Here is a 16,863-nt window from a genome sequence, read left to right as displayed (position 1 = left end):
TATATATATATATATATATATATATATATATATATATATATATATATATATCTGGCTCTACCTGATAACACCGACAAGTGAAAACACCGACAACGAGATCACCGACAGCACAAAGCCGAAAGTTCAAAAACACGAAACTCCACATGCCCGACAAAGCACAATCCCGACAGTCAACAAAACAAAACAAATTTGCTGTTACGAAAAACACACACACAACACAAGCACACCAAAAATCTTACAAACCTACACTAAACCTTACATACACAACTATCTCTGCACTAACCTTAACCCAAACCCTAACCCTAAGGTCCGTCACTATCACACATTTACCTTACCCATACCCTAACCCTAAAGTCCATCACTAACGCACACTTACCTTACCTGCACCCTAACCCTAAAGTCCGTCACTAACGCACACTTATTTACCCGCACCCTAACCCTAAAGTCTGTCACTATCGCACACTTACCTTACCCACACCCTAACCCTAAAGTCAGTCACTATCGCATACTTACACAGTTGTGCTCATTTTGCATGTCGGTGTTTTCAGCATCAGGATTTCAAACTGTTGATTATTTCCGTTGTCGGTCTTCCGGTGTCGGTGATCTCGTTTTCGGCATTTTCCATTGTCGGTCTTATCAGCTAGACCCATATATATATATATATATATATATATATATATATATATATATATATATTTACCTTTTCTGTTATTTATAAGACACCACAGACCACAGCAGAAACTGACAGCCTTTCATGATTGAAATAAATGTAAATAAAAATTACAATTAACTATTCTGTCACACAGAAAATCACCATGCAGTATAAATTTAAGCAGGGAAAAGCAGCTTTAAATATATGAGGTTCATATTTCCCTAAGCCTCGGGAAACATTTTATTAACTCTAAGAGAATATTTACTCATAAAAAATCAAACATCAAGTAAATTAGTGTTCACATTGTAAGCATCAGAGTACAAGATTTGCAAATGGATGTATTGCTGGTGTTATACAGCTAAGTCACCTTTATAAAATCACTACTACTTAAAGGAAGGCTCTAATGTTCTCCAATTATAATCTAGTAATTACCAATCCCAAAGGATGGACTTTTTTCCTCTTTGCTGTATAGTACATCCTAGGAGAACAACTTATAATTTTTCTATAATGCATAAACCCTAGCTGTACAGCACAATAGAACAGACTGAGCCCATGAGTACTCTTGTGTTTTTAATTATTTTCTACTGATTGCCCTGAATATTAGAAATACCATTGTACTTAAAACTTTATCTCTAAGCAACATTGGTTAAGAGAAAATTTACATAACAGTGTACATAGGATCTCTGGCACAATGGAAGCGGGTCCTTAGTCCTACTCTAATGTTGTAGCCATAAAAATGTTCATATCTCACTTTTTGGATGGTAAATGCATATCATTGGAACAGATGGGTGCACATTTCTGAGAATAGATCATAACATGCAGTAGGCATTATTAATAATAATGGTATAATCCCTGGAACAGATGGGTGCACAGTAATGAGAATAGGTCATAACATGCAGTAGGCATTAATAATAATAATGGTATAATCCCTGGAACAGATGGGTGCACAGTTCTGAGAATAGGTCATAACATGCAGTAGGCATTAATAATAATGGTATAATCCCTGGAACAGATGGGTGCACAGTAATGAGAAGAGGTCATAACATGCAGTAGGCATTAATAATAATAATGGTATAATCTCTGGAACAGATGGGTGCACAGTTCTAAGAATAGGTCATAACATGCAGTAGGCATTAATAATAATAATGGTATAATCCCTGGAACAGATGGGTGCACAGTTCTGAGAATAGGTCATAACATGCAGTAGGCATTAATAATAATGGTATAATCCCTGGAACAGATGGGTGCACAGTTCTGAGAATAGGTCATAACATGCAGTAGGCATTAATAATAATAATGGTATAATCCCTGGAACAGATGGGTGCACAGTTCTGAGAATAGGTCATAACATGCAGTAGGCATTAATAACAATAATGGTATAATCCCTGGAACAGATGGGTGCACAGTTCTGAGAATAGGTCATAACATGCAGTAGGCATTAATAATAATGGTATAATCCCTGGAACAGATGGGTGCACAGTTCTGAGAATAGGTCATAACATGCAGTAGGCATTAATAATAATAATGATATAATCCCTGGAACAAATGGGTGCACAGTTCTGAGAATAGGTCATAACATGCAGTAGGCATTAATAATAACAATGGTATAATCCCTGGAACAGATGTGTGCACAGTTCTGAGAATAGGTCATAACATGCAATAGGCATTAATAATAATGGTATAATCCCTGGAACAGATAGGCGCACAGTTCTGAGAATAGATCATAACATGCAGTAGGCATTAATAATAATGGTATAATCCCTGGAACAGATGGGTGCACAGTTCTGAGAATAGATCATAACATGCAGTAGGCATTAATAATAATAATGGTATAATCTCTGGAACAGATGGGTGCACAGTTCTAAGAATAGGTCATAACATGCAGTAGGCATTAATAATAATAATGGTATAATCTCTGGAACAGATGGGTGCACAGTTCTAAGAATATGTCATAACATGCAGTAGGCATTAATAATAATAATGGTATATTCCCTGGAACAGATGGGTGCACAGTTCTGAGAATAGGTCATAACATGCAGTAGGCATTAATAATAATAATAATGGTATAATCTCTGGAACAGATGGGTGCACAGTTCTGAGAATAGGTCATAACATGCAGTAGGCATTAATAATAATGGTATAATCCCTGGAACAGATGGGTGCACAGTTCTGAGAATAGGTCATAACATGCAGTAGGCATTAATAATAATGGTATAATCCCTGGAACAAATGGGTGCACAGTTCTGAGAAAAGATCATAACATGCAGTAGGCATTAATAATAATAATGGTATAATCCCTTTACTTTTCATTTCTTCAGTTTTTGCTGGTTTATATATTTGTCTTCCTTACAATACTTCATCAAAAAGATCAACATTAAATTAGCTTATTTTGGATGCTAAGTATAGTCTTTGGTTTATTTAGTCCAGATGGTGGTTAACCAACAGAAGACAAATTTCCGCTACTGTTTATGGAAGAAATGACAAAATTATATTCTTCTAAGATGTCACAATAAAAGTTATTTCTTTCTCTTTTCATTCAGCCAATAAATTTTCTATTCAATTAGTTTTTGGTTGGCACTATATCCAAGGGTACAGTTACGCAGGTAGTTAAATTCCATATATAAATTATATGCTACCACTACACTTTAAGATGGAATAGCTTAATAAGTGATGCTGGCTCACTAGAACATATTCTTTTGGAATGACACTTCATCACTGAAGACACTTTTCAGTCATTAATCTCTACTGTACTGTAGTTATTAAAAGGCTTCCTACTTAAAAATGACATTAATGTAGTAGCATGTTTGCACCCTTTTCTCTCAGGCATACAGCAGTTATCACATAACTTACAGCCTACCAAAATAATAATACTGCAAGAGTTTTACTTCCTTGTACTGTAGAGTTTAAAATCATAGACCAGGCCAAAAAGCATTAATCAACACTCATCTCATCAGTATCTAAAGAAGCAACCCTTAGAGATATGTTAACTAGTTCCATAACTGAACCGCAATTACATAAATTATTTTAAGAAAACTGCTAAATCTGAAATTATCATTCTGTTAAAAAGAAGAAAAAGTTGAATTGAAAACCACTTTGCCTGATCAGTTTATATTTTTTAGTCATTCATTCAAATATCATTAGTCTGCAGAAGGTCAGAACAATTAATTCTACCTATGAAATCTAGCAATACTAAAACTGAGTATATCAGAAACAGTGGGTATGGGAGGAGGAGATCCTACATGGGGAGTTGTGAGCAGTCTTTCCGCAAAGGAAAATACATTTGCTACTGCAAAAGATGTAGTTTTATTTATTTCGATACTGCATTCACACTGCTGGACATCAAAGAATCATCAAAGCCCACATCCTGATTATTTAACTAGTGGTTTATAGCTATCTGTCATGAGTTTAGACAATATCAATATACACATTTATTCACACTTATTATATTCTCAGACAACTTTATTCAATTCACAGTCACAAGAGAACCAGTGCCTGTCCTGGTCATTAGTAGAAAGCAGATGAACTAATACTGGACAGAGTGCCAGTCTGTTTACAGGATACATACACATGCTCAAGCACACATGGCATTCATACGTCAGGAAATGTAAAGATTTTCCAGTTTTGCCTTAGACATATCTTTGGGAAATGGGAGGAGGAAGTTGGAACACCCAGCAAAAACTCACATGGATACCGAGAAACCATGCAGACACTGCCTTAAAGGTATTACGGAAAAGAACAGACATACAAATGTAAGTGCTGTGGCATAGCAAGTCTAATTAATTGTGCCACACTATCACCAAACATTATTAATTTTGTGTTTGCTTCTCTTTTCTACTCCTTTCTCTGTTAATCCACCTCCTTCCTTTAACACAATTTAATAATCTTATTTAAAAAGATACAAATCAACAACATTAACAAATTATAGAAACACAGATATTACTAATGCTGTTTAACACACTGGATTGCCATTAATAATAGTTTGGTCAGGACTTGAGGTTTTTGAAGAAGAACCTAAAATTCAGTTTTATGTATTTCATATTCTATGTTAAAATCTGAAAAACAGTAAACTGGAAATAAAACTGAAAGAATACCATTAATGCAGGTATTTATTTCAATAAGAACACCAATAATTGTTGGTTCTTTTGTATCTCCTTCAGTAAATACAGTGATGGTTTTAAACATAGCAAAGCAGCACACTAAGCAGATACCATTCTTCTAGTAGCAATACTAGGGTGCCTTTTATTTTTTAAGATAACTATATATGGGGTAGTTTATGGAGAAATAAAACAAATACATCACAACTGCACAAGAATAAGACATTTCCAAGTTTAGAATGCTATTATCAGACCACACAAGTGATATTATTCAGATTAAAGTGAAAACCTATTTAAATGCTTTAAGAGAGTCCCACAGTTAGTCAATGAAGCCTTTTTGGATTTCAAACAACCAATCTGAGAAGATTCTGTTAAAATCCACCCATTAATATACCAAAAGTAGGTATATATAAACTCCTAAAGCCCAAAATGCTAAGCAGCCGTGCCTGGAAGCTGTTCTCCAGCCACATGTGGAGTCACATATACACAGCTCATTAGTTATTAGGTTTTCACCTGGAAGGCCAGTTTGTTTACTGGATACATAGACATACTGAAGGAATCATGTGGCTTCCCAAATATTAGCAAAGCAGAAGACAGCTAAGGAGGTTTTTAGAACCACAGACAAAGAAAAAATAAAACCTGGGCTGCAGTGTCATAAATAACTACTAGGTATAGGCTTCTGAGAATACAGATAGACTAAAATAAGTTACTTACTTGTATAGCAAGCTTACTGGGTTAGGCTAATGTAGTACACCAATTAAGGAAATAAACAGAGGGAACTAGATACAAAAAGCAGAAATACACAGTGGATGGAAATCTGTAAGGCTAGTACAGAGCTTGCATTTTTTATGGATGGCGTATCTCTGTATGGTAAAATAAACAGTACAATAACTTAGGTCATTTGCAGCAACAGCTGGTGCAGAGCTTGTGAGAAAAGCAAGTTGCTGTAGCATAGACTAGATCAAGGCCTGCTGAATCTAGCTTTGTTTGTATAACCTGAGCACTAATCCAGGCATTCTTTAAAGTATTCAGTTGTATTTATTACTGCTTGGTAGTAACTTGATTAAAGTGTAGCTATCATTCTAAGTCTTTTGGATTAAGCACTTGGGCTTCAGACCAGTTGTTTTACATTAGGAAGGTTTGTGGCCTGCACTGTGGTGGCAGGACAGATAGCTTACATCCTTCTAAGTTGTGAACTGCTGATTGAGGGCTCAGTATCTGTTATTCTAAAAGTGTATTAGTTCTGGTTTAAGCACTTGGGCTTCAGGCCAGTTATTTTACATTAAGAAGGTTCGTGGTCTGCACTCTTGTGGGAGGAGAGGCTGGACTCTGCCCTTCTGAGCTGGGGATTTCTGGTTAAAGGCTTATAGTGCCTGCATATTTGAACTGTTTCTTACTGAAATTGGTACACCTTGTTTGCTGTAGCATAGACTAGATCCAGGCCTGCTGGATCTAGCTTTATTTGTATGCTGCTTGTTTGTTTGCTTGTTATTTCCCTGAAACGCTAATTCCACCTAAAAAGCGGCTTTTCAGCGCTTCTGTGGATCCCTAGTGATATCTGCATTGCTTACTGTACTTATTTCCTTGTTTCACTTGAAAGAAACTTACTGTTTGTCATTTTTGCATTTAAGTTACCTGAAACACATTGCATTTAAGTTACCTGGCACTTGCTCATTAAAGCAATTATATAAGTCAGCACTAAAATATTAAAAGCACTACACCCTCACAAACTCCCCTTGAGTACCTCATTCCCCTTTGGCCCTTTTTTTTCAATTATAAAGGAATTCCCAATACTATTCTAGCATGTCCAAAGGTCAGTTGTCAATCTCCTCTCCGGTCCAGCTGTTGAATCTCAGAATCTTGAGGCAATGTTGCAACTGCCTCATGTACACAGACAACCCTCTCCTCCTCCCAACAAATTCCAACAGATGTGAGAGATGCAACCATATAGCCATACTGGAGGCTAGGCTCTCTCAACTCAGTACTGGCGAAACCAATCAGGAGGAGAAGGAAACCACACTCACTACAATTCCAATCTCACATAGACCTACCACGACAGCAAACCACAAAAACATACTCGGAGGCTCTAAATAAAAATCTGCCTAAGCAGCAGAGTCCTCCAAAGCAGACACCCAAGCAACCGCTACCCCAAAACAAAACTCATGCAACACATAGCTCACAAAGCCAGTGTGCCGAACAGTCACAGCCCTTAAGGCTAAACAACACAACTGATACACTTGTAATAGGTGACTCTATCGTCAGGCACACTGACGTCTCGCTCACCAGGCTGAACAAGGAGAAGGTCACAGTGAGCTGCCTGTTGGGCGCTAGGATCCGCCACATAACACAAGCACTCAGGTCACTCCAAGGCAAGTACAAATATGACTCAGTAATTGTCCATGCTGGTGTGAATGACTGAGACGTACCTCCCTGGACTACATGAAAAGAGACATAGAGGAGCTCTCTGAGCATGTAGCCCAGGCTGGTATGACCCTGACCTTGAGTAGCATCTTACCCTCACCAAGAATAATGCCACAATATGAAGACAAGATGATCAATTTCAACAATTGGCTTAAGTATTGGTGTCATTCAAAGGGGATCCAATGCCTGTCAGCCTGGGATGACATGCTCGACAAGCCACGATGCTTCGCTAGGGACGGCTTGCACCTGTCACCCCTGGGCTTTCAGATATTGGCAAAGGCTCTTGCTACCCCCATAGTGCCTTTTTTAGGCAAGGCTCAAAAGACAAACCCACCTCCATAGGTATCACAATGGATAAGAAACTAAGAGTAATGCTACTCAATGCCAGAAGTTTAAACCTCAAGATGCACGCACTTGAAACTCTCCTTAGCATGGAGAACATCTATATCTGTGCAGTAACAGAAACCTGGTTCAAGGATCCCGCGAGCACCCCAGCACTACCAGGTTATACCTCATACCATGCTTTTTGGCCCCAAAACTTGGACCGTACTACAAAAGGAGGGGGGGGTATCAATATTCGTCAAAGATACCCACACCTCCAGGTTGGTGGCACAGCACGAAGCATCAGAGACTATCCATGTGCAACTAACAGTGGGTAAAACTGCCTTCCAGTTTATAGCCTGCTACAGACCACCCTCCCAAACCCAGGAACCCCACTCGGCCTTCCTGAGAACACTGGAAAATATGAAGGTCTTTCCAAACACCATTATATTGGGCGACTTCAACTACCCAAACATAGACTGGGAGCATTACTCTACCTCCAACACCCTAGCCCAAAGGTTCCTAGAATTTATAAACTCAAATGCTATGGAACAACTTGTTACCACTCCCACAAGAGGGGAAAACATACTGGACCTGATCATCACCAACATGGGGACTCTATGCTCCAGACCAGAAGTGTATCCCTCACTGGTAAGATCAGACCATAAACTAATCTCACTGGATATTCACATCCAGACTCCACCCCCCTGCCCTGAAAACCACAGTGAAAAACTTCTCTAAAGCAAATTTCACACTCCTCAAAACCGAGGTGGAATCCTTCAAAGCCCCCGGGCCTGTGAAAAATATGGCCCAGACCGCAGAATCCTTTATAAACGTATTCTATGAACACCTTCAGGAATGCATGGATCATGCAAACCCAAATAAAACCAAGACCCAATCTTCCAAAGGCAGACGTCCTGTCTGGTGGACCCCAGCCATAAACAAACTATACAATAGAAGGAGGAAGCTACTACATGATAGAGCAAAATCCCAAAAAGGGAAGGCATCTCTGATCAGTATTAGCAAAAAACTACGGGCACTCATAAAATTGTCTAAGGCCAGCTTCGAGAGAAAAATTGCACAGGACACTAAGGATAATCACAAGGCTTTCTTTAGTTATGTTAGGAACCTGGGTGGGAATTCCCAGATATGCTCAGAATTAGACCAAAATGACAAAAAATACACCGACCCCACAGACATTGCCAACATCCTAGCTGACAGGTTCAGCGCAAACTTCTCCCCCCCCCACCAAAAGGGCAAATATTTATCCCAGCAGAGTGCTGCCCCCCCTGACATCTCAGATGCTCAGGTAAGAGCTGCCCTCTCCAAAGCAAAAAACACAGCATCAATGGGACCAGACAGTGTCCCGGGCTGCGTCCTACATGAACTCCAAGAAGAGCTAAACCCAAACATAAAACTACTGTTCAATCTCAGCCTTACTACAGGATATGTACCCAAAGAGTGGCATACAGCAACAGTGGTCCCTCTCCACAAAGGTGGTGCCTCAACGGATCCTGGAAACTATCGCCCCATAAGCCTGACTAGCTTGGTCTGCAAAGCTATGGAAAGGATCATCATGGACCTCATAAATAAAGATATTGGGGACCTACAGACACTGGATCCTACCCAGTTTGGCTTTGTTAAGGGCAGATCCTGCCTCTTAAACCTGGTCGATTTCTTGAAACAGTCACCAAGGCCATTGACGAGGGGAAGGTGGTCCACACAGCCTACCTGGACCTCGCAAAAGCCTTTGATACAATACCCCACTCGGGCATTATAGATAAGCTCACCAGCTTAAATATAAACCCCTATGTCACTAGATGGGTTGCAAACTGGCTCAAGGACAGAACCCACATGGTTAGAATTGCTGGAGCCATGTCAGACTCCAAACCAGTTACAAGTGGCATCCCCCAAGGCTCAGTCCTGGGACCTCTCTTGTTCAGTATATATTTCTCAGAGGTACAGGCCAACATGGAAGGACTGTGGCTGACTAAGTTCGCAGATGACTGCAAACTGGGACCATAATCGACTCTCCAGCTGACACAAGCATCCTCCAAAAGGGCTTCATAGAAACAGACAACTGGTGCCAGAGCCATGGCCTCAAGCTAAACGCCAAAAAGTGTATAGTCATCCCCTTTGGCAAAAACAAAGTGCCCACAAATTACCACATAGGTGGTAATCCATTAAGTACAGAAGAAGTAATTAGGGACCTGGGGACCCAAGTTGATAGCAATCTCTCATTTGACAACCACATGGCCAAAGTGGTTAGAAAAACATTTTATATAGCCCACCTAATCATGAAGGGATTCACATCTAGATCAGGGGAGGTCATCGTGCCTCTTTACTTGTCCCTCATCAGGCCCATAATTGAGTACAATGCCCCTTTTGGGATGTACCTTACCAGACACCTGCAGCAACTGGAAAAACCCCAAAAGTACCTCACCAAGAGGATCATAGGGCTCAAACAGATGCCATATGCTGCTCGGTTAAAGAAACTCCAGCTCTACTCAGTGGCATACCGCCTGCTCAGAGGCGATCTGTGCCTGACGTATAAAGCCATGTCCAACCCGGAATTAAAGGACATGCTGCACCTCAGAAAATCCAAATCCCATCGAGCTACGCGCTCGAGAGACTTGAACCTCAGCACTGAAATAGATAGGACATGCTGGAGGGACAGATTCATAACCCAGAGGCTCCCTTCACTCTGGAATAAAATCCCAGTCCAGGTTAGGCAGAGTCCCTCATTGACTCTCTTCAAGAGGAATCTTGATGAGTGGATGGTAGATCGTAGGTTTACCCCGGGTATCACTTCTGTGTCACTGTTAGACAGAGGCACAGTATACTAACCTCGAAAAAGGGCATAGCAAAATTAATTTAAAATGGGTGGCGAAAGCCAAACACACTCTGGCTAGGCTTATAAATGCCCTAGGCAGATAGCCTAGTATGAACCTATGAACCTATGAACCTATGAAAGCAAAGGAGATTTGGATATATAATATAGATGGGTCATGTCTGAAAGTATTTTACCCTGATAAATTTAGCAAATATTGCAATTGTTTTTTTTATGAATAGTTCATCAGCACACCTCTTCTGGATATCAGACATTTAAAGTATATGGATTCAAATGTAAGATTGCTGTTAAATACAATAAAACTGGCAGAAATTAACAAAATAAATGACTGGAATGCAAAGGAATGATACAAAGGGCACAAATTTAAAATTCACAAAAGAACAGTCATAGTAAGGACAGAATGATATATATTAAGGAAAATTAGGGACAGAAATTCAACCTAAGAAGGAGAAATGCTTATTTGTAAATAATTCATTTTAACAAAAAGGATATGCAATAGAGTTTTTGTTTGATTTTTCACTGAATAAATCATTGTTGGAGTTTTACATGACTTTGATATAGTTACTTATTAATTATTATAATATGTGATGAGTCCATACACTTTTCCACATGTGGAGGGTTATGAATAGCCACATTAGAAAGTAAGAAGGGGTAGTTAAAAGAAGCTAACTTGTCATAATACAAGAAAAGTGTGCCACTAAGTAGATTTTACATATTTACATTCTGCATGCTCATTTTCATATAAAAGTACACCTTAAACAATGCATGTTAAACAATGCATGACACAGATCTAAATATGATTACTATTATTGGATTCTGGAAGCCAGCCCTTCAACAGGAAAAAAAAGTGAGGATGAAAAAAAGTTTGATGCTCTACCGACTGAGCTAAAACTTTTTGTTTTTTGTTGGGGGGGCAAGTACCTTTTATCCCTGATGTGGAGGGTTTGTCCCCTAAAACCTATGTATATATATATATATATATATATATATATATATATATATATATATATATATCAACTCCAAGGTTGGATCAATTCAAAGAAGGAAGAACTCTTCCTAGAAAGTAAATCATTACTGGTATGCAATTAGAAATTGCTCCTGCAATGATTTCATATGGAGAAAAGCATTCAGCCTTATGCCATTCAGCATTTTTTTCCCCTGCAAGCTTCAGAAGCTTATGAAATTTCTCATCATGATTGTGTAGGGAAGCCCTATTAATACATATTTTATATCAGGTGAATATAAATTAACCATTATAAGCAGACATTCCGGACAATGACCCCCTTTAACTCTTCCTGTATAATGCCATTGTACCTGCAGGCATAAAACAACTATTCAGTGGTAGTCCCATACCTTATCATAGATTTAAAAAGATTCCTTTTTTCCTTATCCAAAACAGTCACCCTGCAAAGTTATATTGTGAGCCTTCATTTTCTGAATGGGACTATGGAGTAATTCTAAGGCTCCCTTTATCTGACAAATGTTGCATAAACATGAGCCAGTAATTAGAAGTAATACATTAAAGATGTGCTTTATTAAAAACTACAACTAATGGCTAATGTACGTAACATGTTTATATTGACAGTTTTTATAATTAGTACAGCTACTCAAGTACTTTTTACAGGCATAGCATAATAAATGTTCTGCACACAAAATTATTTACAAAGCTTTGCATCTCACAATTTCTAAAACTGCACTATGCAGTATGCACATGAATTTGACAGATTTAAAAGACTAAACTGTTTCTTTGTTTAACATCATGCATACAATTAGCATTCAATGAAACTAAAGCTTAATTACACCATCTATCATTTTACACACAAGCTATTTAGTCCACAAATTTGACTACTGACAGACTACATTAAACAACACATAACGTCAGTTAGTAAAAAAGTTTCCTAAGTTTTTAATTTCCCTTTAAAGAAAACAAAAAGTTCCTAAGCATCAATACATACAACAGTTAAGTACAGTTGTTTAACAATTATGAAGTGCTATTACTTGATGTTGTATTACAGCCTGCTGTTATGTTAGTACTGCTACCACTGTATAAATTATGATGACAGAGATATGTATGACTGCAACTATTATAGCTCAGCAACTGCTAGTATTATTCAATTAGTGATACTTTGCTAGTACTCTGTTGTTACTCTATTATTATTGCTACAAATGTTATGCAGTTACTTTTGTTGTACTACAGCTGTTCCAACTACTGCTGTTACTGCTACTTTGACATTTACAAATGCCTATTGCTACTGTTACTAAACAGTCAGTGCTACATTAGTTTAACAACATCTGCTATTACTAGGCTGCTGCTATTACTAAGTTTCTACTCTTATTGAATAACTACTTCTGCTGCCACGTGCTGTACTTAGTCCATTTTTTGAACTGTTAATACTGTTGAATTACTATGGATATGATACTTGCTATAGTTATGAACTTATCATTACTACTGTTACTACACTGGTACTTCTGTAAATGTATAGTTACTGGAAATTCCACTGTACTTCTATCGTTGCTACTAATGTGTTACTGTTGTTAGCATTTTCATTGTGTTCATGCTGCCTCTGGGTTTATAGTGTAATTCCATTGCTTTAAAATGAGAAAAAGTTTTATTACTGTTCTGCAGCTGCTAATTATATTACGACAAATGTGTATTCTGGTAAGAAGAGAATTACTACTATGTTACTATGTTTCTATAGCGCCATTACAACTTTAAGTAACAAAATCAGTTCTTAAAGACTGTACCTGCTGCCGTACAGATGACTTGCCACTCTCTGCGAGTTTCATGATGCTTTTGGCAAATTCTATTTCTGTTGAAAAAATTACAGAATGTCTTTATTTACAAAATTCCATAGATATGGGAACATATACTTACTTAAGAAAAGCATATATTTTAATCACTTCACAAAGAAATCAGAGGCAAGCAGTCAAACGGGCAAAATCTCTTTCTTCTTCAGTCTGTCACTTTGGGAGTGCCACAGGGATCTATATTGAGTCCTCTCCTTTTCACTCTATTTATTAACAATCATTGCACTTCTACCCTACAGGCACCCCTTGTTCAGTATGCTGACAATTCAATGCTAATTTGTGCAGCTCCCTCACTCCAACAACTTCAGCTTATAACCCACCAATCCTTCACTGCAGTAGAATCTTGGCTAGCGAATGTTCAGCTCATTCTTAACCCCAGTAAGACTAAGTTTATGCTTTTTCAACCTACAAGAGTCACAGACCCCCCTCAATCCTTCAATATTTCATCCACAAATAATACAATTATTTCTCTAGTACATCATACCAAACTTCTCAGTGTAATTATAGACAGTAACTTGAGATTTAACATTCACATTGACCAGACTATAAAAAAGTTCACAAAAAACTTAGTTCATTATATAGACACAAAAATTCCTCAGAAATAACACAAGAGCCACGATTGCTAAAACCCATCTTGTCTTTACTCTTCTCAATGCATCGCCTATACTAATTAACCTAAAGAAATCTGATTTAAGCAAACTTGACACTTGCTACAATAAAATTGCAAAGTTTGCCACAGAATCTACTTATAGATCAAATCATTGCCTAACACTAAAAAAACTTTCTTGGTTAGAACTGCCCAACCTCTTAGCCTACATCCAACTGACCATGGCACATCAATTACTCGATCAGCCTGACAAAACTCCTGCTCTTCATAACCTCCTCCAACCTTACTCAACCAATCGTATCTTGTGTTCCACCAACAAATCTTTATTGAAGGTATCTAAAGCTAACAGCTCATTTGGAGAATCTCTCTATTCTAACCATAGCAGACCTTCACATCTGAGAAAGGAGGAGGTTTCTTCATGCTTAGAATGGAGGAATTCACACAATTTGGGGCCAAGAAGAGAGAAGGTATGGTTAAATGTCCAGTTTAGATTGAGAGATTTGAATCAGAGGACGAGAGTGGCAAAAATTTGTGAAGTTGTAAGTGGGGCAAGTTTTACAGTTTCAGGGTTAGAGGAAGGAGCAAATTTTCAAGTAGAAGCTTAAACAATTGTAAACCTAGGAGAAGGCTTACTCTGTGTTTCACTGAAAGCCATCTAACTTTTTCTAGTGTAATGCAGAAGTGTTTTTTCCCAGTGGAGTGAGCGATGAATATACTGATTTTGTTTGACATGGTATGCAAGGTAGTGGAGTTTTTAGCAGTTGCTGTTACAACAGGCAGACTATTTAAGTTGTGGAAGAGGATACCTTCTCACGCCTGGACGAGTAAGAGGTAGACAGAGAGAAAGGGGAAGCTATTTTCTGAGTCCAGAAAAGGAGGAGTTAATCTTTTTATGTGTGTTATCCAAGTGCAAAATGAAGGTGAGTGATGGGTCTAACCAAGATACTTAAAGGAGGGAACTCATCCCAATGAGGATGTTTTTGTTGCCATACGTTGTTAGTGAATGTGAGGGTATGATCATCCTGTTTTTTTTTTGTTTTTTTTTTTACAAATTGTGTATAAAGTTTTTCTTGTCAATCCATTGGAAATCTGATTGCAGGTCCTGTTGTAGGGATAAGAGTGACTGGTTAGAATGGTAAAGAACTACAGGCTCTGTTTATAACAGTAGTGGAAGGTTTGATCAGTCTAGAGGAAGTTTGTTGGGGCAGTCAATCCCAACATACACAAGTTCCAACATAGAACAACTGTGACCAAGTTTTTTGAGGCCCAGTATGCTTTAAACTCAGTATGAATCCATGAATCTTCCTTTCCTAAAGTATTCTCTTGAACTTATCACCTAGAATGTGCATGGATAGCTAATAAATATCTTTAACCTGTCTCTTCTGTTCTAGACACTGTTCCAGAAACCTAGTGTTGTTGGTACAGTAAAGATCTTAATTCTCTATTTTTTTTAACTAGAAAGACTATGGTGATTATAACTGAGCCTTTACAACCATAACCTAAGCTGGCACCGTTTCAACAAGCAGTGCAATGAGAAACACATTATACTGATATATAGTATTACTCATCAGTACCCACAGCAGAGCAAGGGAAAACAAACAACGTTAAGTAAGTAGTAAGGCTTTAGCAGCAATACAGTCTATAACCAAAAAAGAAGGCATACAAAAACACATTGATAAATGCAAAGTTAGCTACACACCACCTCAGTGATAACTAAAATCCATGGAAAGACAGAATTCACACAAACGCACATTGAGTCATTCAATCAAGAATAGAATCTGCAAAAATATATTCACAGGCCTGCGGGGCAAGTCCCTTTTGCTGCCATTGATTATGGATCAGGTCAAATCAGTCAGCTTCATCAAGAAAGAATGAGTCAGCTTGGGCTTGTCAGAAGACAAGGGCTACAAATAATGGAACAAGTTCCTGCCAGGACACAACAGCTTGAAACAGTACTTGGTTTTACATCAGAATATATGCATCTGTGCAGTAGTGCAAATGCTGTTTAATGTTTTTGTTTAGTATCATCCTGGTGGGGTTTAATAAGAATTAACTTCAAACCAAATGAACAATAAAAACTGTCCTTATACCACTGAAACAGAACACATAAACAGGAACCCACACACTGCTCTGAATACTTTTACTATGTGAAAAGATTACCAGTGCTTTTGTTGCACATTTCTGTGACATCTGTCAGTTGGATTTACCTTTCTACATGCTCTATGCACAGAATAACAAGCAAACTAAAGGAAATACCCCATGTGCCTGTGGGGTTTTTTTTGTGCAGAGACCTCAATGCACATTACATCGATTTTGACTTGCTGAAACTGCTAAAGAAAAAATATTGAAACTCAAAACAATTACTGAAAGACAACAGACATTCTCCTTTTGCAATTGCTTAGCAACACAAAAGTTAAAACATTTCAAACATAATTTGTCTGAATAGTGGTACTGTCAGGGAAAGTTTTTGTGTAAGGTAATGTGCATACGTGGGGTTAGGAGCAATGGCAGGGCTAGGAATAGGGTTACCACATATGAGTAAGGATGGGTAGGGGGCTTCCTGTCTGTCCTTACTAACTCTGCCCCCTAATCCCAACCCTACACATTATTTTACCAAAAAAACTTTCTCTAATAGTACTACTTCACAAGACAGACAGACACAGACATACACACACACACACACATACACACACACACACACACACACACACACACACACACACACACACACACACACACACACACACACAGCATCAGATGGACATAACGCTAAAACTGTCACCCTACCTAGCTAACCTTATCCTAACCCTAACCCTTAAACACTACCTCACACACTTCCACCCATAATGCTGTATCTCTAGGAACATATGAAGGTTTCAACATTAGAACAAAACCCTACTTGCCTTTTACACCTTTAGACACCCTTTTACTCATTCTTGCCCTAACAATTCAAATGTCTCTGGACAAATTTGTTTGTTCCCAAACCTCATTGGTCAAATTATTAAACTGCATTTACTCTTTCACTTTTCATTGTGACCAGAAAAAGTAATTTTTGGGCTTTGTTTTCACTAATTTTTCCCTTCCATTTGGAATTTTGTTCCCATAGTTG

The 16,863-nt window shown here is 38.2% G+C and overlaps 1 protein-coding gene across 4 annotated transcripts in view; it reads right to left on the bottom strand.

The window, feature by feature from the left end:
- The window catches only part of LOC122812148 (GEM interacting protein), a 1,774,188-nt gene that overhangs the window by 660,653 nt on the left and 1,096,672 nt on the right, over positions 1-16,863 (bottom strand). For all 4 annotated transcript variants that reach the window (XM_044084459.1, XM_044084456.1, XM_044084457.1 and 1 more), the window contains one exon: positions 13,085-13,149. In XM_044084459.1, the coding sequence (XP_043940394.1) occupies positions 13,085-13,149 (65 nt within the window). The remainder of the gene's footprint in view (positions 1-13,084; positions 13,150-16,863) is intronic.

Source organism: Protopterus annectens, chromosome 9.part0, assembly GCF_019279795.1.
Source record: "Protopterus annectens isolate FY-2018-M chromosome 9.part0, PAN1.0, whole genome shotgun sequence".
In the NCBI taxonomy this organism is placed as follows: domain Eukaryota; kingdom Metazoa; phylum Chordata; order Ceratodontiformes; family Protopteridae; genus Protopterus; species Protopterus annectens.
The sequence above is the reverse complement of the archived record's forward strand: the minus strand, read 5'-3'. Positions and strand labels throughout refer to the sequence as shown.